The sequence below is a fragment of the Glycine max genome, chromosome 5 (genome assembly GCF_000004515.6).
Source record: "Glycine max cultivar Williams 82 chromosome 5, Glycine_max_v4.0, whole genome shotgun sequence".
NCBI lineage: Eukaryota > Viridiplantae > Streptophyta > Magnoliopsida > Fabales > Fabaceae > Glycine > Glycine max.
Window position 1 is genome coordinate 1,414,059 of NC_038241.2, and position 27,952 is coordinate 1,442,010.

General features: G+C 31.0%; 3 protein-coding genes and 1 non-coding gene across 5 annotated transcripts; 2 read left to right on the top strand and 2 right to left on the bottom strand.

The window, feature by feature from the left end:
- Window positions 1-3,164: 3,164 nt before the first annotated feature.
- LOC100796405 (phospholipid-transporting ATPase 10) lies at window positions 3,165-10,326 on the top strand. Of its 2 annotated transcripts, none has more exons than XM_003525587.4 (11): window positions 3,165-4,018; window positions 4,496-5,826; window positions 5,945-6,055; window positions 6,164-6,440; window positions 7,346-7,434; window positions 7,520-7,628; window positions 7,951-8,160; window positions 8,435-8,560; window positions 8,691-8,789; window positions 8,955-9,146; window positions 9,272-10,326. In XM_003525587.4, exons 1-11 carry the CDS (start codon window positions 3,626-3,628, stop codon window positions 9,950-9,952), a joined length of 3,618 nt encoding a protein of 1,205 aa, XP_003525635.1. In that variant the 5' UTR covers window positions 3,165-3,625; the 3' UTR covers window positions 9,953-10,326. The 2 variants fall into 2 exon arrangements, with proteins under 2 accessions (XP_003525635.1, XP_040871790.1); XM_041015856.1 differs by lacking the exon at window positions 3,165-4,018 and adding an exon at window positions 4,166-4,378.
- A 1,092-nt stretch (window positions 10,327-11,418) lies between these two features.
- Window positions 11,419-12,494, bottom strand: LOC100795885 (probable calcium-binding protein CML15). The gene has a single exon (XM_003525586.5). The coding sequence runs from the start codon at window positions 12,031-12,033 to the stop codon at window positions 11,548-11,550; it is 486 nt and encodes a 161-aa protein (XP_003525634.1). The 5' UTR covers window positions 12,034-12,494; the 3' UTR covers window positions 11,419-11,547.
- Window positions 12,495-21,313: 8,819 nt separating this feature from the next.
- MIR162B (microRNA MIR162b) lies at window positions 21,314-21,423 on the top strand. Its single transcript, NR_048772.1, has one exon. It is a non-coding gene; the product is annotated as a microRNA MIR162b (primary transcript).
- Window positions 21,424-26,485: 5,062 nt separating this feature from the next.
- Window positions 26,486-27,443, bottom strand: LOC100807374 (ethylene-response factor C3). The gene has a single exon (XM_014776071.3). The coding sequence runs from the start codon at window positions 27,406-27,408 to the stop codon at window positions 26,674-26,676; it is 735 nt and encodes a 244-aa protein (XP_014631557.2). The 5' UTR covers window positions 27,409-27,443; the 3' UTR covers window positions 26,486-26,673.
- Between the last annotated feature and the right edge of the window lie 509 nt (window positions 27,444-27,952).

Sequence of the window (27,952 nt, forward strand, 5' to 3'; positions counted from 1 at the left end):
TAAAATTGTTAAGTTTATTTTATAAAAATAGTATAAATAATTGTGTTCGCGCTGTTAATAAAGACCCTCGGATTCTTATTGCTGCCATTGTATGTTTAACAAAATAAAGATCATTATCCAAACTTCATATTCGTATCATACAAATATTAGTATTCATATATGTCCGAAACTGATAGTTTACTATTTTTGAGTCCAAACTTCATATATATCTCTGTCAATAATACAAGTCTTTCAAAATATTTAGTGCACTGTATAAAAAAAAATTAATGCAACGACCTTCGAAATAAGAGTTCTCACTTAATGACATCATCCCAGTATTTTGTTAAAACATTTGGCTAAATAACATGTGACAGATCTTTATTAATTATTAATCCACAACCATTAATAAATTAGTTCGTAATCTAAGAACAAGGTGAAAACAATAAAACTAAAAGGAGGCTTAAATCTCAAATAAATTAATAAACTCATGAACAAAATAACATTCTAAAAAATTAAAAAGAGAGAGGGACTTACTTAAAATTAAAAATGAATAGAAAAAATAAAACAAAAAAAGTTAAAACTTCTATTTTTCAATGTCAACTTTATTTTTCTTCTCTCTTTGATGGAATAAGAGAAAATACATCATTGCCTTCATATTTTTCTCCTTTCCTCTCTCTCCTTACCCAAAGACACTGTAAAAGTTAAATTGTTTTTTTAAAGGCAAAATGAATAATTTTATTAAAGAACAGATTTAAGTACAACTTGTGCCTAGACTGTTAATGTTAAAACACACGAGTACAAAAAAGTGAGCATTGCAAATGAAAGAGTTAAGTTGTCCTTGGTATTTTTTTTTTAAAATGGACTTTTCATAGAATTCTTAAGATGGTGTTTCTTTGCTTTTCTTTTTAAAATTAATTACGTAGGAAAAGCTTTAAAAGTGAGTTTATTTATAACTTATATGCATAAGATTTTAGACATTTCGATTTGACTACTCAAAACAAGTTTTATAAATGGAAGAAAGATCAAATCATATCTAAGACAAACAACACCTTATTAATTTTTTAATTTTACATTTTAAGAATACGAAAAGTGGATGTAAGTTTTTTAGCTCAAAATTTCTATATTCACTCGTAATGGATTTTACTATAACCAACAAGAACCTTTATCTATTTATTTTTCCGTTTAGATTTAATTCATCATTTGATCTATATAGATACAAAAAATTTATCTTTTAATTCTTATAGATCTATTTTAGTTCTTACGCTATCATTTTTAATCTCTTAATTCTTACACATATAATTTTCAATCATTTATCTCTACAATAAAGACTAAAAAATAGTATAAAAACTAAAATTAGATATTTTTAAGATTAGAGACTAAAAATTAAAGTTTTGGTAATTATAAGTTCAAATAAATAATTAAACCTTTAATTTAAAGAAGCATCCATGCATTATCATATGAAATTTGGGGGTAAAGCCTTTAGTGAATTAATTAGTAATACCACTTACTTTAAACTTTAAAGATGTTCATAAGCTTAGCAGGATCCAATTGACGAAAAGAGAGAAATTCATTGATTAGTAACAAGAGCATCATTGAATAGAATAGTAATAAGAGCATGTGAAGGGCTTCTTTGAACTTTTCCCACGCATCCTTAAACTAGTATATTTCTTCGCTTTTCCTGCAACAACTTTTCTTTATTCTTCTAGCAGCAGCCATCAAGTACGAAAATAAAACCTTTTCTTTCCATCCATCCACTTGGTTTTGTTCAACTCTGAATCTAATATTCGTGCGCGTCTGTATCACACAACTAAATGATCAATTATGCTTATTTTTCTTTAAATATATTTTGGATTTGAGTAATCATTGTTTCTATAACTTTTTAAATAATTTTCTAATAATAGATAAATTTATCATGAGTTCTTATTAGATAACAGACTAAAATTATTTTACCTTATTATTACATTGAATTTTTTTTTTCAGTTTTGACTTATATATAAAAACTTATTAAATGTGCTATTTTTTTAATCTACAGATGTTATTATATACATTATTGTATGCACAAAAATTATTAATTTGATCCCTAGGATCACATCTTGATCGTTGATTCTTTTATACATTTTTAATTTGATTCTTATATATATACATAGAGTTCACTATATATATATATATACGATCAAATTAATTACATATTTTTGCATAGTCTTTTTTTCCCTCAAATAATATTACTTGCTTTGAAAAAATTAAAGGGAAGAAAAACCAAATGAAACCATGGAAAGGCCAGGAAACAAAAATCAACATGGAAAAAAAAACTATTCTTTTTCATTTCTGGTAATATTCTTTTGATAAAATTTCTAATGAATATTCTAAAATGTTTTATTTGAAATTAACTTAATTTGATTTGAAATAAGTGCATTACTTTAGTCAGAAATTAATTATCGTCCCTGGAATTTATCGTAAAAAGAATATTTAAATTGGCTTATAAAATAATTTTCACGATTGAAACACATGAAAGATGAATTCACCTCATGATATATTTGTGATTTATTTCATCATCCATGACAAATGTAAAAGGCTTAACTAAGAAAGAAAAAAAGAGGCTTAACTAAATAGGAAAAAATATCAAGTCAAACAATTACAACGATTAATTTGTATTTAAGTAAATTCTCTTATACATTTCCAAAACAAAACAGAATTTAAATAAAAAACTGTAAGTCCCAGCTGTTACAATTAGTTTTATCTTATTGATTAAATTATTTCTTGAAATCATTCCGAAACTAAGAACTCGCCTTGTTTTATTTTCTAAACAAAAACTTTCTAGAAGCCTCCGTTTGTAGCCTTGGCCGCGAGTAGTATTTTATTTCACAGTTGGCATCAGGCTTGACTTTCATAAATTTTGAGACCCGAAAGCAGATTCCACGCATCCCTATTAACTACCACTATTTTCTTCTCAAGAAAATAATTACTCTTTGTTTTTTTTCTTCTGCCAAAAATACTTCTTTAGCTAATTTATAAAACACAACTTTAATTAATCAAAAAAATGTTGAATTGACACTCCCATTTGATTCGTACTTGTTACGAAATGTTCCCATATGGTTCAAGAAGAATAAAACAAAGCATTAGATAGATATTACTAGTTATTAGTTTTTGTTATATTAGTTATTTAGTTTATTAGTAGTTTATAGTCTTAAAACCGAGTTTGGAGGAGAAAGAGAGAGAGAGAGGGATCAATTCCCGTGTGCATGTTGAAAAGTCTATTCTTGTTAGCCACGGCGAGTCAAACTGGGATGACAGTCAGATTTCAGCTTCCAACCCAATCAAACACATAATAGGTTGCCTTGTTTCTCTTCAGTTTCATTCCAAAGTTATACCTTTCAGCTCTCACCAGGGAACCTGTGTTTTTCTTTTTTTCATTTCTGGGTCTATCATTTTTGTACAGATACATATAAAAAAACAGTTTTTTTTGTTTTGGTTTGTGTTAAGGTTGTTCTTTTGTTTGTTGGTTCCATTTCTTCATTGGTTCAACATTCCATCTCTTTCTTGGGTTTTCAAAACTTGGTTTTCGAGGATCACTTGAGTCATTGGAGCTTGGTTTGTAAGTTGAAGGGTGAATCACACAAGTTTGTGAGGTTTTGGCATAGTTGGAGGAATGGCTGGGGGGAGAAGGAGGAGGCACCACTTCAGCAGAATCCATGCATTCACGTGTGGGAGAGCTTCTATGAAAGAGGAGCATTCACTAATAGGAGGCCCTGGCTTCTCAAGGAAAGTCTATTGCAATGACCCTGAACATGCCACAGCGAGTCTTCTCAATTATGGTGACAATTATGTCAGAACAACTAAGTATACATTGGCCACGTTCCTCCCCAAGTCCTTGTTTGAGCAGTTCAGGAGGGTTGCCAATTTCTACTTCCTCGTTTGTGCAGTTTTGTCTTTCTTTCCGGTGTCTCCTTACTCAGGCATCAGTAACGTTGTCCCTCTACTGGTTGTGGTTGCCGCCACAATGGTCAAAGAGTTCATTGAGGATTTTAGTAGGAAAAAACAGGTAATGTTCTCTAATTGTTACATCAGATTCATTCTGCTGCAAATTTTTGGTTCATATGGTGTTCTCTTATCTTAATGCATATCTGTGATATAGACTTTTTTGCTAGAAATTTTGCAATGTTCATTTCATTATCTCTAGACTAGAACATGTGGCTATTGATTGCTTTGCAGATTTGTGAAATATAATCTTTATTAATTGGCTTGGAAATTTATGATGAGAGTTGTTGTGGTAAGGAAATTGTGAGAGGCAAAGTGGTTTCTGTGCTAAATCCATGCTTCGAATTGTGTTAAGATTAATGTGCACATTGGGCCAGATATCTTTTTTTCTTCCTAGCAAGTGCAGAATTTCTTTGACAAATAGGTAAATAGTGTTGCATTATTGTTAGTAAATTTTTTTGTTTCATAAAACGCATAAAGGTTATATTTCCTGCTACTCTTGATTAATCCTAGGTTTAATATTGTTTTATAATTTCATCAGGATATAGAGATGAATAACAGAAAAGTTAAACTGCATCGTGGAGGTGGTGTTTTTGACTATTCTAAATGGAGGGATTTGAAAGTAGGAGATGTAGTGAGGGTGGAAAAAGATGAATTTTTTCCTGCTGATCTCATCTTACTTGCATCAAACTACGATGATGCAATTTGCTATGTTGAGACCATGAATCTTGATGGCGAGACAAATCTGAAACTGAAACAAGCACTGGAAGCAACTTCAAAGTTGCATGAAGACTCAAACTTTCAGAATTTCAGGGCTGTCATCAAATGTGAAGATCCAAATGCAAATTTGTACACATTTGTTGGTAGTATGGAGCTCGAGGATCAACAGTACCCTCTTGCACCTCAACAGCTACTGCTTAGGGACTCTAAGCTGAGGAACACAGATTTTGTTTATGGCGTGGTAATATTTACTGGACATGATACAAAGGTTATGCAGAATGCAACAGATCCTCCATCCAAGAGAAGCAAAATTGAGAAAAGGATGGATAAGATTATCTACTGCCTCTTCTTTGTACTTATTTTAATTTCTTTCATTGGGTCCATATTCTTTGGGATTGCAACAAATGATGACCTTGAAAATGGAAGAATGAAGAGATGGTACCTTAGACCAGATGATACCGAAATTTACTATGATCCAAATGAACCAGTAGCTGCAGCAATTCTGCATTTCTTCACAGCACTTATGTTGTATGGTTACTTGATTCCAATTTCCTTATATGTATCCATTGAAATTGTAAAGGTTCTTCAAAGCGTTTTCATCAACCAGGATGTGCACATGTATTATGAGGAAACTGACAAGCCAGCACATGCTCGTACATCAAATTTGAATGAAGAACTTGGCCAAGTTGATACCATACTTTCAGATAAGACAGGAACTTTGACTTGCAATTCTATGGAATTCATTAAGTGTTCTATAGCTGGGGTTGCTTATGGACAAAGAGTTACAGAAGTTGAGAGAGCTCTATCTGGGAGACATGAATCACATCCAGGCCAAGTGTTGGAAAAGATCAGTGAATCAAAGTCATCCATTAAAGGGTTTAACTTTATGGATGAAAGGGTCATGAATGGAAATTGGATCAAAGAACCCAATGCCAATGTAATCCAGAATTTCCTACAGTTGCTGGCTGTATGCCATACTGCAATACCTGAAGTTGATGAAGAAACAGGTAAGGTTTCATATGAAGCTGAATCACCAGATGAGGCAGCTTTTGTGATAGCAGCCAGGGAACTTGGATTTGAATTTTATGAAAGGACACATACAACTATTTCACTGCATGAATTGGACCCCATATCAGGCCAGAAAATCAACAGGTCAGGTTATTGTTCTTATATGTGAAGGTTTAATTTTCTAATATCTTTTTATACATATACATATAAAATTGAAGCTTGAGTTATGTATTAAAAACTGCATATAATTTCACTTTTGCAGGTCCTACAAACTTTTGAATATATTAGAGTTTACCAGTGCAAGAAAGCGGATGTCTGTAATTGTGAGAGATGCGGAGGGAAAACTATTGCTACTTAGCAAAGGGGCTGACAGGTTTGTAATCTCATGTTTGGCTATGCTAAATACACTGTGAGCATCATTCAATTTGTTTTAAAAGTTCATAACATTAAATTGCTTTACTTTTCTGGCTTTCACAATCAGTGTAATGTTTGAACGAATTGCAAAGAATGGAAGGGATTTTGAAGAGAAAACAAAGCAGCACATTAGTGAATATGCTGATTCTGGTTTGAGGACCTTGATACTTGCATATCGTGAACTTAATGAGGAAGAGTACAATAAATTTAGTAAAGAGTTTACAGAGGCCAAGAACTTAGTAAGTGAAGACCAGGAGCAGATTGTTGAGGGGATAGTACAAAATATTGAGAAGGATTTAATTCTTCTTGGTGCTACTGCAGTTGAAGACAAACTACAAGATGGGGTATGCTCTAAATACTGTTTTATTTTCTGAAAGTAGAGGGAAGCAAGGCTTGCTCTCTTTTTATGCCGGAGTGTTCAACCTAATACAATTTTGTGTAGGGGTGTAAGTGGTCCAGGTTGGGTTGAGTTTTGTCTATTTTTTCAACCCTTAATTGGATTGGGTTTCCCTTTTTTTATTTTGTCAACCCAATCTAATCCAATCCAATTAAAATTGGATTGGATTGGTGGTTGGACCATTAAAAACATGTTACATCTTTAAGTCTTAAGAAAAAAATTAAAAATCCTCAAAGTAAAAAATAATAAGAATATTTTTTGACAGGATAATAAGAATATTTTAAAAATCAATATTTATAAAACATTGTACTGTTCATATGATAAACATAAAAAAAACATAAATATGTACTCACACTATCATTCACAAAACAATGTTATTATTTTAAAATAAACAAAAAAAGATAAACTCAAATAATGTATTATCTTAAGATAAACAATATATTACCTTAAGAATGAGGTATGCTTAGTTTAGGATTTCTACATGAGTAATTTTAATTGTATGAGGGTTGGGTTGGGTTTTGGTCGGTCCCCAGCTCCAAACCCATTAGCCAATCCAATTTTAATCAGGTTCATTAAACTAAAACCAATCAAATCCAATAACCCAATCCAACCCTCAAAAATCTAATTGAATTGGATTGGATTGGGCAGATTCACAGATTGCGTCCAATCCGCTTACACTCATAATTTTGTGTACACATAATTGAAATCACTTTAATAATCACAGAGTTATTACCTTTTCCCTCTTTGTCAAGTCATTATCTTTTGAAATTATCCTTGTCCTAGTCTATTATAATAACTTGATTATAGTAGTTCTATATGTTGTGTTCTTATGAATCAGTTCATGTTGCACAGGTTCCTGAATGCATTGACAAGCTAGCACAGGCTGGGATTAAGCTATGGGTTTTAACTGGTGATAAAATGGAGACAGCAATTAATATTGGGTAATTGCAAAGATTATCAATAAATTTTGGAATTGTGTGTGCAAATGATTTGATGTCACTGATTTGCAAATTTCTGTGGTTGCAGATTTGCTTGTAGTTTACTTAGACAAGGAATGAAACAAATTATAATTAGCTCAGATACTCCAGAAACTAAGTCATTGGAGAAAATGGAGGACAAGTCTGCTGCTGAAGCGGTAAACAACTCTGATCCTTAAATTCTGTCAACGGGCACTGGTTTCCATTTAGCATGTCATGGGATGATTGTTTGCTCTTTAGGTTGTTATTTTACACAAGTGCAGCAAGGAAATCCCGTATATAACATATATGAATAAGAGTGCATGAAAAAAGGACTCGCGAAACTGAATATATAGCACTTATATCTACATGCACCACACTTATCAATTAGATTACATGACATGTTGGATTGGGAGTGGGGTGGGGTAGAGGTTATCTTGTTTTTATAGTTCAATATATATCGATGGCTTCAAATTTGATGGAATCTTACTGATTATTCAGGCGATTAAATCAAGTGTTCTTCGTCAACTAAGGGAGGCAAAAGCATTACTTTCGACATCAGATGAAAACTATGAGGCCTTAGCCCTGATCATTGATGGGAAGTCTCTTACTTATGCACTAGAAGATGATGTAAAGGACTTGTTTCTTGAACTTGCCATTGGCTGTGCATCTGTTATCTGCTGTCGTTCATCTCCCAAACAGAAAGCACTTGTGAGTTTTCCTTTTTTAATCCAGCGATGTATTTGCCCTTTCTTTCTTCATAGGTAAAAGTTCAGGTTGCACAAGTTTGGCTTCTAATTATTGTGTTACAGTTAGGCTTGGATTTGATGTCTCACTTGACATAAATCTCTTAAAAGTTTACAATGATCAACAGGCAAAGAGAATATTACTGCAAAGCAATATATTAAAAAGGGCAAATCATAGTGTCATCCTTTGGTGGTTTTTCATGCTCAGTCTCTGAAAGATCTTCTACCTAATAATGCAGGTTACAAGACTGGTGAAGATGAGAACTGGTAGTACAACACTAGCTATCGGAGATGGGGCAAATGATGTTGGAATGCTCCAAGAAGCAGACATTGGAATTGGTATCAGTGGCGTGGAAGGAATGCAGGTAAATCTGCAATATCTTGCATATTATTTTCTTTTCTTTTCCCCCCATACCTTTCTATAACCCTGACCCTAAATTTGTATTGTTTTTACTTTTCTTGTCTCTTACATTTTTACTTCATTAAAACTTTCAGGCAGTTATGTCAAGTGATATTGCAATAGCCCAATTTCGGTTTCTAGAGCGCTTACTTCTTGTGCATGGACATTGGTGTTACAGAAGGATTTCATCAATGGTAACAATCTTGTCTTGTCTTCACATATGTTACAAAATAATATATCATAAAGTTCTTTATTTGGCATATATTTATACTGATCTGTAACCTATTGCAAAGTCTTAGTTCAACTAAGATCAATAAAATTATTTAGGTTTCTGACAAACTTGACTTTTTGTTTGGCAGATCTGCTATTTCTTTTACAAGAATATTGCCTTTGGCTTCACTCTGTTCTTCTTTGAGATTTATGCCTCATTCTCAGGGCAAGCTGCATACAATGATTGGTTCATGTCGCTGTACAATGTATTCTTCACTTCACTTCCTGTAATTGCATTGGGAGTGTTTGATCAGGATGTCTCTTCTAAATTATGTCTCAAGGTAGGCCTCCAATCTCAGTTGCTTCATGATGGCTAATAGTTGAAATTCAGTTCCTCAGTGATATAAGTATAAGCTACATGATTGTTCACTTCTCATGAATCCTTTCTTTTGATTTCATTTTTCAGTTTCCATTATTATATCAAGAAGGCGTCCAAAACATCCTATTTAGCTGGAAACGGATCATCGGTTGGGCATTGAATGGAGTTGTGACTTCTGCCATCGTATTCTTCTTTTGCATCCGTAGTATGGAATACCAGGCATTCCGTAAAGGCGGTGAAGTCATGGGGCTGGAAGTTCTTGGTGCCACCATGTACACCTGTGTTGTGTGGGTGGTGAATTGCCAAATGGCATTATCTATCAGTTACTTCACTTACATACAACATATATTCATCTGGGGAAGCATTCTATTCTGGTATATATTCCTCCTGGCATATGGAGCCATAGACCCTTCCTTCTCAACCACAGCCTATAAGGTCTTCATTGAAGCTCTTGCACCAGCCCCATTTTTCTGGATCATAACTTTGCTCATTCTGATTGCTTCCCTCCTTCCCTATTTCATCTATGCTTCCATCCAAATGCGTTTCTTCCCTATGTATCACCAAATGATTCAGTGGATGAGAAACGACAGGCAAACAAGTGATCCAGAATACTGTAATGTGGTAAGGCAGCGATCGATTAGACACACAACAGTTGGATTCACAGCTCGTTTGGAAGCATCCAAACGTTTTGAAGCATCCAGAAGAGTTGAAGCATTCAATCCTTTTGAAGCTTCCAAACGTTCCCAAGGGAAGTCTGAGGACAGATAGCCGAATTTTTTTGTTGTTGTTGGATGTTAAATTCATTAGTCAAAACGAGGTGTAAATTTTTCCATAGGTTACAAAGCTTGTACATATTTAAGGTAAAGGAGCGATTTCCTTCCGCTGCGTGACAAGAATCCTTAAAGGAAGCAAAATAAAGCAATCTGTTCGTTGGTTTTTTGTTCAGAAGATTATGATAAAATTTGGCGGCTTCAAGATTAGAAAGAAGGTAATGGCAAAAAAATAATCTATGAAGGTATGTTATTGTAGGATAGCAGAATTGGTTCATTCTTTCATGGTACAAATGTAGTGGCATTTGAGCCCGGCTTGTTTTAGGTGCAATTTGCTGGTTAATAATAATCAATAGTTTCTAATTGGCTTCACATCTAAGTTCTTCTCAACTTCCTAACATTCTGCGTCTTTGTCATGCCATCATTGGCTGAATAGGATTACCGATTTTTTTTTAAGCCCAAAAGTTTTTCTGGCTTTTTAAAAGGCACAAATTGGCTTTATTATAATGAAAACAATAGGATCGCAATTGCATAGTTACTTAAATCTCTCGATAATTCTGCCGTGCGCATCAAATTCACCATGTCACGAATTCTATACCGAATTTTCTTTAAAGAAGAAAGTAAAAAATCACGTACTAACACAATCGCCTACCCGTACATGCAGGAACACTTATACCTTCAGCCTGGAGAACAATTGGACAAATCCTGAATGAGATCTAACACTAACGTAAGCTGTTTAGTTCTGACACTGATTTTAAAACGCTTTATTGATAATTGATAAATCACTCATACTTTAGGAGTTTGACTTCTTAAGTGGGTCCATTAGTTTTAAATTTCTAATCATCAGAAAGAGGATGGATCATCCTGTACAATAAAATTCATATATGCCAACAAGTTTTGTATTGAAAGGGAAGAGTTGTTTTTATTTTTTTACAAACTAGTTATCCTTGAAGAGGTGAGAATTTAAGTAGTCACATACTTTAGAACTCAAACATAAGATCATTAATTAGATTGAAATAATTATGTGTCAATTAATCTGCGTGCTTAATGATAAGAGTTATTTTATTCTACTCTTATATTTTAACAACAATTTCAACTAAAAGGTAAAAAAAGAAAAAAAAAATGTGTAAATAAGAGTGATAACAAAATATTGTTAAATATAAAATAACATTATTCAAAGTAAAACACCGAAGCCAATGGCTTAAAAGTAAACTGATAGAAACACGACTATATGAATTAAGCTCGGCGTGTCTGCTAACATAGAAGCTATTCTCTTTCATTTTCACATCTTTCTCTGAATTGACTTGAAAATATGTAGCCATTTCAAACACACGGTAAGAAATGCACTCTAAATGGTATGAAAAAGTTTAGTACGAATTTCTTTACAAAGCATATATAAACCTTGATATAATTAGCTTAATTACAATTTAAATTTTTTTAAAAAAAGCTAGAAATTGGCAGGAATTGTGGGTAATTAGTATTAGTAATACCCAGTACAAACCAAATATCATTATTTGATTGATTCATTCATTCAAAAGGAAAAAAAATCAAGAATATTGTACAACTTAGATGAAATGAATATATGTTATACGGTCAGCAGAACGAGAGGCCTAGAAAATCAGAAGCAGAGCGAGCCATGATAGTGGCAAACTCAGTGAAGCTAATAACACCATCCCCATCCGTGTCAGCCTCTTTGATCATCTCCGTGAGCTCTCGGTACGTGAGTGGCTGGCCCATTTTGGCCATTGCCCCGGCCAACTCTGCGGCCGATATGTAACCGTTGCCGTCGCGATCGAAGCACTTGAACACCCCTAGGAGCTGTTCTTGGTTCAGCAAAACCTGTGCATTTATGTCAGGTAATATGGCTCTTATCAATTCATCAAACTCCACTTTGCCATTGGCGTTTGAGTCCATGTTGGCTAACAGTGCTTGGACTTGGTCACCCGAGGGCTTCAGCCCCAGAGACCTAAGAAGTGCTGCTAGCTCTAGCATTGTTAGGCTTCCATCTGAGTCCATGTCAAATCGACCGAAAATCTCCCTTAACTGATTAAGCTGCTGAACTTGAAGCTTTGATGACATGTTAATTTTTCTTTTAATCCGTGGAATCGAAGACTATCACACACTCTGATCAACCAACTAAATTAGACTCTTTTTGACAAATGACATGTTAATCAATATCAATGTAATGAATTACAAAATAATAAAGGAACCGCAATGTATGAGTATTGAGCACAATTAATGTGCCCCCCTCAGAGAAAAAAAAATCAATCAAAAACTAATACATGCACAGGGAATTTGCAGTGCAAAGAAGGGAACAACAGTTATGTTGAGAAGAGAAGAGGAGGACATGTGGCTTATTTTAGTATCCTGGGATATGTGAGGTAAAGAGTGGGAACGGAAAACGCGTCGTCGGTGGTTCATGTATGTAAGATTATATAATACTAAACTATAAAGCTTTTCATGTGCGATTTCTAGGAAACTCAGAGGCACCGTTGTCTTAGATTCTTTTTGACTCCATAATTCTTATAGTAGTACTAATTTAATCACGATAATTGTCATCCTCGTAATTTTGGGATCCTTTTACGATTTTTTAAAAGGGTGATAGTTAATGTTAGCTAGTCATGGTAAACCTTGCTCTTTGAATCGCATAGGGCAATAATTTTAAATATCTTGTATGCATGTCCATAATAATTATATATGTCAGAATTCAGATGGACAGACAAAAAAAGGAAATAAAATACTAGTTTTTGACCATCTATATATAGGAGATTTCCACCGCCCTGCGGTGATAAGCGATTAGGCGTGTATACACTTGTTGAGATATAAAGAAATTAAAAGAGAAAAGGTGTAAAATATGTAATACTAATATAATATGACGGAAAAAGAGAGGTAGAGAAAAAAAAAAGTGTAAAGAGAGGTGGAATTGCTGTGTAAATGTATATTATTATTAAAATTTGCTAAGTGAAATTTGAGTTCAGACTTATCGTGACTTTTTATTTAAGGATAAAATAATAAATCACTGAGATATTTACCTGATTTATTTAATTTTATAAATTTTATTTTAAATATATCATCAGTAAAAAAATTATTAATTTTTTAAATATAAAAATTTATAAAATAAAATATTTAATATTTAATTTTACATGAATTTTTTTTATTATAAAATTTTATTTTAATACAAATTAATAAATTATTACATATAAAAATTTGTTCTTATTTTATTATAATTTTTTTTAAAATTACATAAAATAATTTATAGATTATTTAAAAAATTATTTTATGTAATTTATAAAAATTATGTAAATTTAAAATAATATATAAATAATCTAAAAAATAAAAATTTATTACTTATTATAATTAAAATAAAATTTTATTTTTTATATATAAAATAAATTGACATAATTTTTAAAAATTACATGAAATAATTAACATATTAATTTAATGTAATTTTCTTGATTTATATAATTGGTATTAATAAAAATTATTTATTAAATAAATTTTTTATAATTAAAACAAAAATATTAACATGTAAGTTTCCTACAAAATTAAATAATAAAATTTTATTAATTTATATAATTAGAATAAAAACAATTTATATATTAAAATATATTTACATAATTTTTATATTTTACATATTAATTTATGCAATTATATTTATATAATTAGAGTAAAAATAATTTATATACTAAAATCAATTTACAAAATAACTTATGTAAATAATTTATATATTAATTTATGAAATTTAATGATAAATTGGTAAAATTAAAATAAAAATATGTATATTCTATTCAAAATAACAATATATAAAATGATATAAAATAAATTTAAAATATTTACATATTAAATATTTTTTAATTTATAAATTTTTATAATTAAAAAAATTAATAACTCTTCACTAGTGATAGTAATGATTATAAAGTTAATTAAACAAAATATTTGACTTATTATCTTAAGATCATAAATTCAACTCCTAATAATATCTCTTTATTTTTTACTGGTCAATTAACGGAAACATACAAAGATTAAAATTGTTTATTATAATAAATATCAGATTAGATATCTTAATTTAAAAATAGGAGAATTAAAATTACAAATTACAAATTATAGGCCACCAAAATTACAATTCTTTTTAAGATATATGTTTGAATATGGATTTGAATAATTAATCGGATTAGTAAATAAGAAAATAACAGTACGTAATATTTATGCCGCACATGGATCGTTATAAATCCGTAAGTATGCGACGTTCTTCCAGTTAAATGGTTAATTCGGCTTTGGTTTGGTTTCAAGTTTGACCAAATAATCAAGTACTAAATACTTTTACTATACTCATCATATTTGAATGAAAGTGACACGGCACATGACACATCCTCAATCACCATCCATGTGATGCTCCCTCTATACCAGCTGATGTCTACAGCTAGGTTGAGTTGGCTTTATATTCATACTCTGTTTTTCTGTTAGAAAAATGGATCATTCATTGAAATTAAAGAAAAGCATATATAGTTGGGTTTGTCTCCGATCTAATCGTTCATTATTGTAAGTAAGGTACACACCATGTACAAAGACATATTAGCATTAATGATGTTCTTTCGCAAATCACCAACGTTTCCATGTACAGCAAATTGCCGCGCGTTCTTAACTAATTTCATCATCTCCTTTTTTTATTGCGAGAAAACGATGATTATGTCTTGTTCTCAAGCCTTATACGTATCACCTTCACGAGACATAGAAGACATTGCGTATTAACTATTGGACTATTTATTGGAAGTATTTATAGGCATTAATTATTGTTTTTACTCAATCTAATTAATGAATTAGACCTTCTTGTATTTATTAAAAAGTCTTCAATAAAAGAAACGGGCAGATGCAATTGGAGTTATGAGTCATCTAAATTAAATACCTCCACTTAACATCTAGCAACGTTTTTCATACTATACTCCCAAGTGTTAATGATATACTACATCCCTAAATAAAAAAATCCTCATTGATTTAAACTAAAAATCTTACTAGTAAAAATATACATTATACTAAGACATATATATATAAATGGTCAAATCTAATTAAATTGTCGACAACGTGCACGAATTACATAGGTTCGATACCCACAAGTAGTAACACGTACACGGTTAATTACATTGGAACATATAATCAAACTTGGGTTGTGTTTTGTGGAGCAACCTCACTATCTTTGACCTTACAATGATCAATTTCCTCATGGTCATCACCCTCGCCCCAACGCCTCCAACTTCAACATCTTTGCCAATACGTTCCCTTAACACGCGCTTTAGCCACTCAAAAAAGCCACTTCCTCTGATACTCTCCAATGGTGTTTTCGATCGGCCTTCGGTTCCACTTGCGACCCAAATAGCACGAAAGAACAGAGAGAATTATAAACACAGTTATGACGGCAAAGAATGGACCAAAAGATCCTGAGGATTTCCACGCACTAGGGCTTGGAACAGCAACAGCTTCTGGCTCTGCTTGTTGCTGCTGTACAATTGAAGACAATGCTGCTGTTGCCATGGTTAATTATTAGCATTAATAATGAAGTAATCTAGCTATGCTAATTGCTAAGTATATATCAACGTAAGAGGTGAGTGTGTGCGTATATATATATATATATATAAAGGGAAGTGATGGTTGGTTAATATAAGAAAGTTGTATATAGCTTCCTTGGCGGGGTGTGAAAAGCAAACAGTGGAAAGGGATAAATGAAGCAGAGACTCCTTTTGATTGTTTTTTTAACTTTCCACTTTTGCAGATGGTTTACATGCATGCATGTCTTCCTTACTTCATTGTGCATTGTGCCCTAGTTTAGGCGAAAAGTAGGGCTTTAATTTCTTCATTTTATCATAAATAATAAAGGCCTCGATACCTTGGTTAAAACTTCAAAATTCCAAGTGAGCCACACCCACGTCACTGCATGTGAATGTGAGATGTGATCTTTTTTCTTTATCCTTTTTATATTTCATTCACTACATAGATGTTGGCTGCATGGAGTACTTTGAAGTTGTCCTGTTGTTTGCTTGTTTTGTGTGGCCTTTGATGATGTTAGGACTTAAGTAAAAGGGAAAAACTTAACCAAAGACACTAATTCATTATATGACAAAGTCTCACAGCCAAACAGATGACCTCTTGGATCTCAATACAAAAATATATTCATTATTTTGTTATTGGTTTTAATGTGATACATATGGTAAGAATAAAAACACTCTTAAATATAAAAATATAAAAGACTAAACTCCGAAAACGTACCTCCATTTAATTTAGGGTCATTATTTCTAAAGGATTTTTGATTAATCAAACATCAGAGGGCAAGATATCTCTTCATAAAACTTAGAAATGTAGTTGTCTCTTTAATTTGACTCCTTTACTAAAAGTCAAATATACAAATTTAAAACTTGTAACAACTATATCAAATTCTGATAATGAGCCACATTTTATTGTTTATATTCTAACACATATCTAGGGTGACATAGATGGTTTAATTTGCATAAATTTTTAGGTAAAAAATTATGTGATGAAATCCTAAAAATAATTTATTAAGTTTAAATCAAGTGCAATGCTAGCTACAATTCATGTAACACAATAAAATTATTAACGGTCTAAATTGTTAAATCAAATCCAATGCTAGCTACAATTCATGTAACACAATAAAATTATTAACGGTCTAAATTATTGGAATATAAGTGTGAGTTGAAGTCACATATCGAATAAAGTAAAAAGATTGAGCACCATATAAATAAGGAAAAGACCCATAAACTTACATTTTAAAATTTTGAGTTAAAAATGTGGGATACAATGTCGCTACCACAAAGTCTTTACTCCCCTCCAATTTCCCAACATGAATTAGATTGTAAAAGTTGTTTTTTATTTTTATTTTTAAAATCTATTATTAATATTTTAAAATTCAAAGTACATAATAATTATAATATAATATGAATTTAAAGTACCAATTATCATAAAATATTAGTCAAAATAGAAAAATCTTGAAATGCAACAAATACTAAAAGAGATTAAGTATATGGTTGGGCTTTATGCTCTGAGCTTTCTGGTGTAGGTAAATTTTATCTATACTAATTGTTTATACTTTATTGATAATTTATATTCCTCTTTTAGTACAAATCATATGTATTCTCTAGAAGTAGAAGTCTTTTAGTACAAATCATATGTATTCTCTAGAAGTAGAAGAGACAGTGGTGTTTAAGTCAAATTTGACTATTATGAAGTAGTTATATTAAATATGTGCTAAAAAATTTATGCTTAATTTTTTCTTTTGAAAATGTAAGTTTGTACAGTACAATTACTGTTTGTACATGATATGTTATTTAGGAAACCTTTACATTTTTTTAAAACGGCAAAGAAAATATATTAATGGTTGTACAAGGAGAACGTAACCCATATACAAGTAAACCAAAAAACAAGAGCTTTACATAATTAGAAACCATTTGTATCAATCAAGAATATTTGGTAAACAAGATAAGAAAAACAAAAAGCTGGAATCTCATGTGAGGCATGTTCATAGCATCCGCAAGAATCAGTTGATGCATCTCCCCCAGGTGGAAGGCTTGATGAGTTTTGTGAAGAGGAGTACATCATCCGCAAAGAACAAATGAGATGACCTAGGGCCACTCCTGATCAAACACCACTATCCACAACCTCTTTGATCATGTAGCCCAGTCTTTCCATACACAACAAAAAGAGAGCCTCTCTTAGGAAGGAAAAAATTAGATCTCTTCCCATTCCAAAGAAGGAGGACGAGATACCATGCATAATTAAGCTCACAATTCTCCTTGTGAAAATCTCAGTTAATTCTATCATATGCCTTTTCCAAATCCAATTAATTTGAAGATCGCATCCCCTTTCTTTTTTCTTGACTTGGACGTAGAATGAATAATTACTTATAGAATGATGACATTATCGGTAGTGTCCCATCCGAGAATAAAACTTCTTTGCATGGGACTAATTAAATCCTCAAGAAACGATCTTAATCTATTTACAAGAACTTTAGTTATCAGCTTGTAAATAACATTACAGAGATTAATTGATTGGACGAAAGTCCTTATTAAGATGCCAATCAAGAATATAAATAGATACTAACCACCAAAACCCAACGGGTCACAAGCAGACTCATATCCTCACTTTTACAGTTTTACTATAACCACCTTCCTATAACATATAATAATTGAATAGACCTTATTTGCTGTTTCCACAATGACTATAAGAGCTGTAAAAAAAATAATGATTATAGGAAAAGTATAGTAAGTATTACAAGGAGATGTAATTCGATATAGATCAGTTGGATTGTAAAAAAAGAAATTGAAACAAAATGAATAAAAAATATACGTTTCTTTTCAATTATTATATTACTTAATTATTTGATTGGTTTTTCTTTAAATTAATTTAATAATTTAAAACTCTAAATTGGATTTTAACATTCATGTCTTTATCATATTCCTTGACCAATAAGACGTGAAGATGGAAGTATGGAACACAATGCCACATAGTTCTCGTGTGTGGGGCCGTGGGATAAACCCTAAACGTAGTGCGTGTGTTAACTTCAGCAAGTAGTTTTCTACGGGTTTAAATATATTTTTAAACGCGTGTAAGTTAACGTTTTTTTTTATTTTATTTTTTATAAATTTATATTTTTTTAATTTTAATTCATATAAGATATTTTGCTTATTCTTAATTCATGTAAGTTTATATTTTTCCAATGGTCCCTGTAAACACAAATTATGGAGACTATACAAAAATTAAAATTTTAAATAGACTAAAATTGAAAAATACAAGCATACAAGGATTAGAAATGAAAAAGGAAACTTATAAAAATCAAAGTTGAAAAAATGTCAACTTACAAAAACTAAAATGACAAAAAATAATCTACCGTTATCAAAAATAAAAAAAAATGCTAACTTATAAATGGCAAAAGCATTTAAACTTTTTTCGTGTAAAAATGGTTAAATTTACACTAGCATATATGCGTGTTTTGAAAGTTTATGGAATTGAGTTTATGAGTTTTAAATGAAAAGAAGTTTTTATAATTAATGTCTTGGGTTCTTGCATTTATCAATAAAGACAATTTAATCTTTAAATAAAATACTCAATTATTTGATGAATGAAAGAGATACCCATCTGGCCATCCCAGTAGATCCATTAATTTTTTCAAGCTCCAAGCCTCCAACTGTTGCTGTTTTGTCTGTTGTAGTGACAATTGACCAGTGTCCTGTTTAATTTCTTTTATCCACAAAGCTGCTTTGGATCTTTTGGTTTAACCATAAAGGGGACTGTCATGCTGTACAAAATTGTTTAGATGAAAGTTAGCAACAATTAGGGTTGAAAATTGAATAAGATGGACATTTTTCTTTTATGTCAAATGTTTATAGTTATTAATTGTTAGTATTTTATTAGTGGTAGAAATCAAACCATAGTTTTTACTTCTTCTCTTTTACCATGAATGAGACGGACATATTCAATGGACCCTACAGATTTTTGGATTGGAGAAAGAAAAAAAAGTTGAGATTAAATGAGTTAAACTTACAACAATTGGATGTGAATTTGAGTTTTCTCCACCGATTGAACACAAATTTGATTGTGTTTAGTATTATTAAAATAAACTTTTGGATAAGCTAGTTTGAAATAAAATCCATATGCCATAAATTATTTTTGGCATATGGATTTTTTTAATTTTTTTTTAAAAGTACTTATAGAAAAAGCTATTAAAAAAGATACTAACTCTAATCTTTACACTTGTGTTAATTATGACAGGCTAAAGAAGCCATGCCAATATTTTTATTGATTTATTTATTGGAACACCACGGACTGGGATTTTTTTATATAAAAAAAGGCAGTTATTATAAGAAATATGAATTATAAATTTAAGTTCTACAGATGGATCATCAAGATTAAAAGTTAGTTAACATTTATTTTTTAATCTCGATCATTTAAACATGTTCTCACAATAAATTTTTTAGTTTTTATTTTTCATAAAAACAATAATTTTCATTTAATAAGTCTCTTTATTTGATAATTTTGACTTTATTTTTTAGAATTATGAACTTTTTATTAACTTTTATAAAAAAACTATTATTTTTCAAATAAAGTTATACATTACTACAATTAGTTCCATTTATTTCTATTAAAGGTTTGGATTCAAATTTTTTTAATAGAAAAAAATATTGAGAAATTTTTATTTTTTTAAAATAAATTCATGCAACTCGATTCAAATAATAATACTTATCGTATATTCATATGAAATTATTATTTTATTTTAAATTATAATATGTAAATAATTAATAATTAAACAATATTTTTAGATTTTTCATACTTTTATTCAAAATTTAAGATTATTTTTTATATTTAATATTTTTTTTTCTTACAAATATTAATAAAAACATGAAAGTTACTCTTGTTTGAATTAAAATTCCAGTTAAATACAACTTTGAGATTTGAAATACACATCTTGATTTTAAGAAATAATACTTACTTTTATTTAATAATTTTTAAAAAAATACACATTTAATAGAATAAACTACACTAGCATTTTTTAAAATTACACGCAAGTCTCCTATTTTATTAACATTTATAACGATTTCCCTTATGGAGGCATAAGATGTGATGTTTTAAAATAATTAATGGATTAATGTAATGTATAAAGAGTGGTAGTGTAATATTTTTTAAACAATAAAATAGTTAATATAGGTAAAAAAATGAGGAATAGTGAGAAAATTTTTACAAACCTTAGGGGTGTTTATGTAATTGAATAGTATTAAATTAAAAATATTTTCAATCGGATAAAAAAAGCCGTTAATTACAGAAAAAGTAGGGCCGGATTTGAGTTAAGAAAACAAGGGTGCCGTCTAGTAATTCTCATGCTACGATAAAAACAAACAAAAAATGCAGAAGGATTCGGCCTTTGAAAAGTCACTGTGGTGGATCTGTGACTCAAAACAGAGAGAGAGAGAGAGAGAGAGAGCGATACACACACTTGCGGCAATGGTGACTCCACAGATTCCTGGTTCATATTACATATATTCCTCTTTCTCTCTCTCTTCCCTCTGTATCATATTGTTTTCTTTTCTTTAATACTATTTATTGCTTAGCTTCCTATTACTCATATTTCCCCCCGGTGTGTGTGTGTATGTGTGACTTGTGATGGAAGAGAAATTGGCTCTAATTTTCTCTTTATGTTCAGATCTATGTTTTTCACATCACGGATCGTATTTGCTGTTTTTAGCTACCGTCTTTGCGTGTCCAATATCTCATCCAAAAACACACAAAAAAATTACAAAGCTGTGTTTGTTGTTTTGATTTTTGTTATTTCACGGATAATTTTAATTTTGGAGGTGTATCGAGATGAGGTGAAGTCACTGGAGGCAGCGGTTCATCGATCTCTTCCTGAATTTGGTTGTGGAAGAACACAAAGCAAGAATCGGTCGATAAACCTCTGCATCCAGCGCTCACTTTGCCTCTCTTTACCAGCAATTTCCTTTCTCTTTCTTCTCTTAAATAACATTGTTTTTATGCTTCCTCTTGTTTTCATATGGAAAAATTAGTTAGCGTTCACGAATTCTCTGTATCAGCATTTCTATGAAAGATTTTTCTTCTTCGTAGCGAGTACTCAAATCTAGATGCCTCTGCTGTTATTTGAAATAATTTTATATTACTTCGTTTGCGCTTTCTTCCGAGATAATGCCTGTAGTGTTGCAGCTGCTAATTTTCTGATTTGTGGTGATTTTGCTATGAGATGAGGGAAAAAATAAATAAATATAATATCGGCTGTTGTATTAAACAGAATGCGTTATTGTTTATTGCTGCTAAATTTTGAGGAATATTCTGTTAATTTTTCCATTTCAGTATTCTTTCCTTGTGCGTTGATTAACTAGTTTAAACTCTAAAGTAATTGCTTGTTTGATTAATTTTTTTTTTATAATGAATAATCTCATTTTTTGGAAAGCTTCTAAAAAGGAAGTAAAAATAGTCTATTTCCTAACAAGAACTAAGTCCTAGTGAGATTGTAGTGTCCTTGCAGTTGCAGATTATTCTTTTATGGCTATGTGCTTATGTTCCTTGTTCTCTCCCTAAACCAACCCATTTATCCGAAATAGGAATGCTTCCCAAGCCTTTAAAACTTCAGCTCTGTGTTAATGGGACATTCTTGCCTGTTCGGTGAGGTCTTCCTTTTCATAAATCGCTAGGCTAACATGTTTGAATCGCATGTTTTTTATTTTGTCTTTGTGAAGAAGTTATATAACCTTTCCTTGTGATTATACATCCTTTTAGTGGTATTATTACAATTGAAGAGGGGATTTAATTACACCTCTGAAACTTCAGTCCTTAGTGTGCATAGCATAATTTATGGTGATAAATTGTGACTCACTTGTTTTCACAGTCAGTAATTGAAAGAACTACTGTTTTGGTTGGTTGGAGTTTGTGAACCAGATACTTGAAATGGATATGCACTCTCCTTTCCGGTTTATTCCGATGCTCGTAATACTGATTTTTTCGTGCATTTTAGAGAATAAATAGCAATAATAACAGTTAATTTGAAAATCAATTGATGTGATCACAATTACCACGGTTGATTTTGAAATCAATGGCTATTATATTATTGTACTTTATTTTCTAAAGTGTACCTCTACACATAAGTGGAGACAAACCTTTGGTTTGACAATGTAACAAAACGGAAGAAATGTCTATATTCATTTTAGAAATTTGTTAGAATCTTTATTACTTGGAGCTTTTTGAAGAAGCTCAAGGGAGTCCCTTAATATAAATATGCCATTGTCTCCACCATGTGATCTAAAGGTCTCTGCTTTTTTCTTTCCTGAAAAGGTATATATGGAATGTAGGTTTCCAAGTGATAGGCAACACACTGCATTCCACCTAGTTGTACTGTATGTAGGTCTTGGCTGCATGAAAGTCAATAAAAAGGGAGTCCAACTTGCCAGAGAATCATCTAGCTGATGTTTAAGGGAATCTTGTATCAAATTTTCCTTTGCATTTGTTGAATGAAATCGAAGTAAAGCAGGATGGGATAAGGCAATTTGGGTATTATTCGGAGCACAAATTTTGACTCTAGGAACGGTGTGTACATATTGAGTAAGTAGGGTAATAATGTAGGGAAGCGTCATCAATTCAAGGATATTCTGACATTTCATCCCATGTTCGTATTCCCTTTTTCACAATTTTCTCATGTTCTATTTAACATAATATATTCATATTCACTTCTCGCTGGCCCTTCTGTTCCCCTACGCTTAATAGTGGAGTCGTGTTACGTTTCAATCCTGTAAAAGTAGTGCTACAAAGTAACCAAAAAATTGGCATCCAGTGTTTGTCAACAATAAATTGTTAACTTTTTCTTTGGCAAAAAATAAAAGGGGTTGGTTATTAGTATTTGCAATCTAACAGTAATTTAAATATAAGTTGGTATGTACATATGGATTATTTATGGAAATATCTAGTGGTAAGATTGTACAAATATTGAAGGCTCTTTATGAAAATTGAAAATATCTAGATGCTTGTCATTCCTCCTGCATTTAGTTACGAACGAGTCAATTACCTAAAGATTCAAATTTAAAAAAATATATGATTTTTGTTAGAGTGGATTTAAACTTAAATTTCAACATCAATTCATACGGGAATAAGTTTTCTTTTATATTTACTATTTTAGCTAAAAGTAAGAAGTATGTTTTAGTGTAACAAATTTTAAAGTGAGAACATGATTGTAACAATTCATGATTATTGAAGTCTCACTTCCAAGAGAGTACAAGAGATTTAAAGATCGTTAAAATCGGGTTGCAACTTATATTGACTAAATAAAAAGTTTGATATCCTTGGGGCCTTTTGTTTATTTTTTTATTATAAAATAACGATACTAAAATGTAAAATTTTCATATTACGTATGCCAGGCTGTATGCTGAGTGACTTCTAGGCTTTTGTTTTACGTATTATTTATTGAAGAGACAGTGGTGGTTTAGGCCTTGATATATATGCAATGATGGCCATGACTTGGCGCATGCTAATCGTGTCTGCTATGTTGGGGCAATAAGTCGAAGCTAGTGATCATTGTGAGGATGAAAATAACAAGGATTTGTTTTTTAAGAAGAGGGTTTGCGGTTGCAGTGGCTGCTACCAAAGAAAATGACCATTACTAGATGTCAAATTCCATCACAACGGCCTTTTGTCATTTATAAAATGGTGATAATGACGAAAAGTTGTAACTTATATGGCACAAATTGGAGTGTTTTCTCCATAGATCAAGTGCCATAACTCAAGAATTTCAACAGTGATGCTATTTGTTACGAAGAAAAATTGAAAAAATAAATAGTGGTCTGACTAACTTGCTTATAATTACCATTTTTCATTTCATTTTATATGATTATACGACTTCTCGATGTTGTATTGACGACAATTTTCAATAAAAAATCATTTAAGGGTATATGAATTATATATGAATGATTATGTTCTTTGAATTGTAAAACTTGTGAAATAGAGAAGTTCGTGGACATACTTAATAATTTAGTTCATGAAACATTTGGTATCAACATAACTATTTACGCCAATTAAATTTAAGGGTAATGAATTAAATAGTTGCGTTTAATTCATTAAAAATAGCAGTAACTTATTAAACTATAAGCAATATTTATATCAGTGCTTTATGTGGGTGCCTTATAACCATGATAATAAAAGATTTATTGTTTTCGCTTAATCAATGATACCTGGTTTAAGTTTTAGCAACTTATTTAGAAAGAGTTTTATGGTTTATAATAATTTTATTTCATTTGAATAAGATTGTCTCTAGTAAAAAATACTTACAATTATAAAAAAAAATCATTATTTTTTATTGGTTTCTAAGAACACGAGTTTTTTTCTTTCAGAAATTTAAAAATTCAATGTGAGAGGTAATAATTTTGATGCCATATCTTGCAATTATTTTCTAATGAAGACTTAAATAATATTTTGATCCTTAGTGGCTACAATGAGAGTTTTGATTTTAGACATTTAAATATTTAATTTTTTTAAGTTTTTGTTTTTATTTTAATCTTTATTGGCAAGTAATAACATTAAATGATTATATAACAACAATATTTGTGACCTATTAACTTGTTATGTCATTAAGAAATTTGACAATTTAGTCATTTGTTTTTTTAAATAGTATTTGTAGATGAAGATTAAAAAACATAATTTATAAATAAAAAAAAGTAGATGTGACTGTTTCTTTAATAATATTGATATGTCGTGATGAAATAATATTGTTATTTGATGATAAGAACTAAAAAAAATATTTTAAATTTTAAAAGACTAAATTAAATAAAACACCATTTTTACAGCACCAAAATCATATATTTAATAAAGTAAACTTATTTTATATATATATATATATATATATATAGTAATTTATAATTGAATAATAATATAAACATTGTTATTACATAACCTATTTTAAACATAAATATGTGACTCGGGAGTGGTTTTATTTGGACAGGCATACTATTAAAGAGTCAAAGTTATTTGGAGCTAAGCTACCTCTGAAGCAACAAAATTCTACAAAAAAGTTGAAATTAATCACGCAATAATTCATATTTTGTTGAAAGTACGATATCATACGAAGACAGTTTATCTTAATTAAGGGTTAAAATCTTATAACCAGCCATATATTCTATACTAGAATGCCATCAATGGGTCGTTAGTTTAGGCGATATATATGTCGTATTCTCCTTAATGCTCTTGGGTTCACGCCTTATGTACAAAAAATAATTCCGTTGAAAGAGTTACACCATAGTGTAGTATATAACATTTGAATGGAATAGGCCATCAACTGCATAAAAAAAAAGAATGCCATCAACTGCAAATTTATTGCACACGTTTATACCCTGGATTGGTGGCTAGCTTGTGTCTTTTATGGTCAATATTTCCATATGGGTCTAGAGTTGGTGGAGAGTGCGGCACTGGTTTGCAGCAAAACAACCTTTAATTTGTAATTGGCAAAAGTCTTTTGTTTATGTAACGATTTGATTTTGTGTATGACAGTTAAAAGTTATTTGTTCTTGTACTTGTGCAATTGTAAATCTTATTTGTAGTAATTATAATCGTATATAGTTATGATGAAAGAATGTGGGGGGATACAAAGGTTTCAAAACATGAGATTATCAGGTGAAATGATAACAAGTGACTTTAATAACAACTCTAACTTAACAAAAGTAGGATGCATGAAACCTTTGATGTAGTGGCCTTCCAGCTCGGTTTAAAATTTTTATAAGTTACTATAATAAATATATTGTGTATCTCATTCCCTCATTTTTGTCTTTTGGGAATGAGCACACTGATTTGGCCCAATGTAACCATCATCCCCATCTGCCAGTATTAGCTATAATTTAGAAATTAAAAGAAGAGCTCCATATATATGCAATGGAAGACAAGACTCTACACTACATCTATTCCAAAAGTAAATATGAAATATGACAAATCTTATGATACATACAGCAATATTACATCAAGAAATGAAAGTAAAAATGTTTAGCCCGCCCATATAAGTAATAAAAAGATCACATGGGAGTAGATTATATTATATCATCATCTGGTGACAACATGCATGTAACAGATATCAGATATGTTATATGTAGTGAAGATAACTAGAGTTTGATATCTGTTTGTGAAGCAAAATAGGGCTGAAGGAAGACATAAAAAGAAATAATTGCAATAAGACATACTAGTTTAGGAAGCACTGAAAGAAGGAGCTACAACAACAGAAGAATAAACCTTAGAACTTCCAAATGAAATTCCACAACACCCAGAACCTTGTTCAGGAATGGAACAAACTATAGTTTCCTCAACAAGGGAGTCAAACTCGTCTCTCATCATGATCTGGTTTTTCCAAGGCACGACTGTGGAATAAAGCGATGATGAAAGTGCATGGTTCTTCATGACTGCATGCTTAAGAAGTTGGTAGGCCCTTGGATTCTTACCCAAAAGGCTGCAATCTTCTTCATGAGTGTTCATGGTTCCATGGTTTGGAAAGTTTGTTTTGGCATTTCTCCCTCTAAGAAGCCTTGCAGCACAGTCATAAGCCAGGGCAGCCTCTTCTGCTTTGTCAAAAGTTCCTAACCAAAGCCTTAGTTTCTGTGAGGAGTCCTTGATCTCAGCAATCCATCTTCCTGAAGGTCTTTGTCTCACCCCAAGAAACTTTTTCTCACTCTTGTTTGCTACTTTTGGAACCTTTATGGCTCTCTTCTTATAGGACTTGTCTATTTCAATAGGCATCAAGGGAAGATTATTCTTGTTTTGGTTTTGAGATTGGTGTGAAAATTTTGAGGGGTCTATGTTTTCCATGAGAGTAGGAAGAAAAAAAGGGTTGGGTTGAATTTTAGCATAGATAAGAGAAGAGGGTGAGCACTTATGACTAATAAAGCCTTTGATGTAACAATGAAGTCGATGATGAGGTAATAGCATGCTACTTGTCGGATTTGGGTTTGTTTCCTTCTCCAAAGGTTATTATACAGAAATAATTAAAGGCGAATAAAAGAGAAGAATTGTGGAATCTTATCAGAAAGAAATATTTTTTAAAAGGCATCTGATTCAGATTGGAAACATGTAATAGTGAGAGATTCTATAACTCCTGTTTTAAATTGTAATGGACGCATCTAAAATGTGGCATGGTTTTATAAAGCATAAATTTGAACAGTATAAATATTTATCAGGGGGGAATTAGGCTTATTTTAGCCTTTGGATGAAGATAAACATTAGAATAAACAAAATTGTTAATGTTCAACACCAGTTCATCAGGACGGAGGAATATCCTAATAAAATCTTTTTAGGTCGGTACAAGCTAAATTTCAGTGGTATATCTTTATAAACTTTGACTTTTAAGTCAATATTTTCAAGAGAAAAATGAGTGTAAAGTTAAAAAATGTACCTAGAGCCTCTATGACCTATTTTATCTTATTCCTCTATGGGTTAAGACATACGCGATGAGGTTTGAGAAATGGCTCTAAGG

Bases quoted from the DNA above. Each gene is read 5' to 3' on its own strand.
- LOC100796405 (XM_003525587.4), top strand. From the start codon at position 3,626: ATGGCTGGGGGGAGAAGGAGGAGGCACCACTTCAGCAGAATCCATGCA. The intron at 5,827-5,944 runs GTCAGGTTATTG...TCACTTTTGCAG, and splicing joins TCAGGCCAGAAAATCAACAG to GTCCTACAAACTTTTGAATA. The intron at 6,441-7,345 runs GTATGCTCTAAA...CATGTTGCACAG, and splicing joins AAGACAAACTACAAGATGGG to GTTCCTGAATGCATTGACAA.
- LOC100795885 (XM_003525586.5), bottom strand. From the start codon at position 12,033: ATGTCATCAAAGCTTCAAGTTCAGCAGCTTAATCAGTTAAGGGAGATT.
- LOC100807374 (XM_014776071.3), bottom strand. From the start codon at position 27,408: ATGCTATTACCTCATCATCGACTTCATTGTTACATCAAAGGCTTTATT.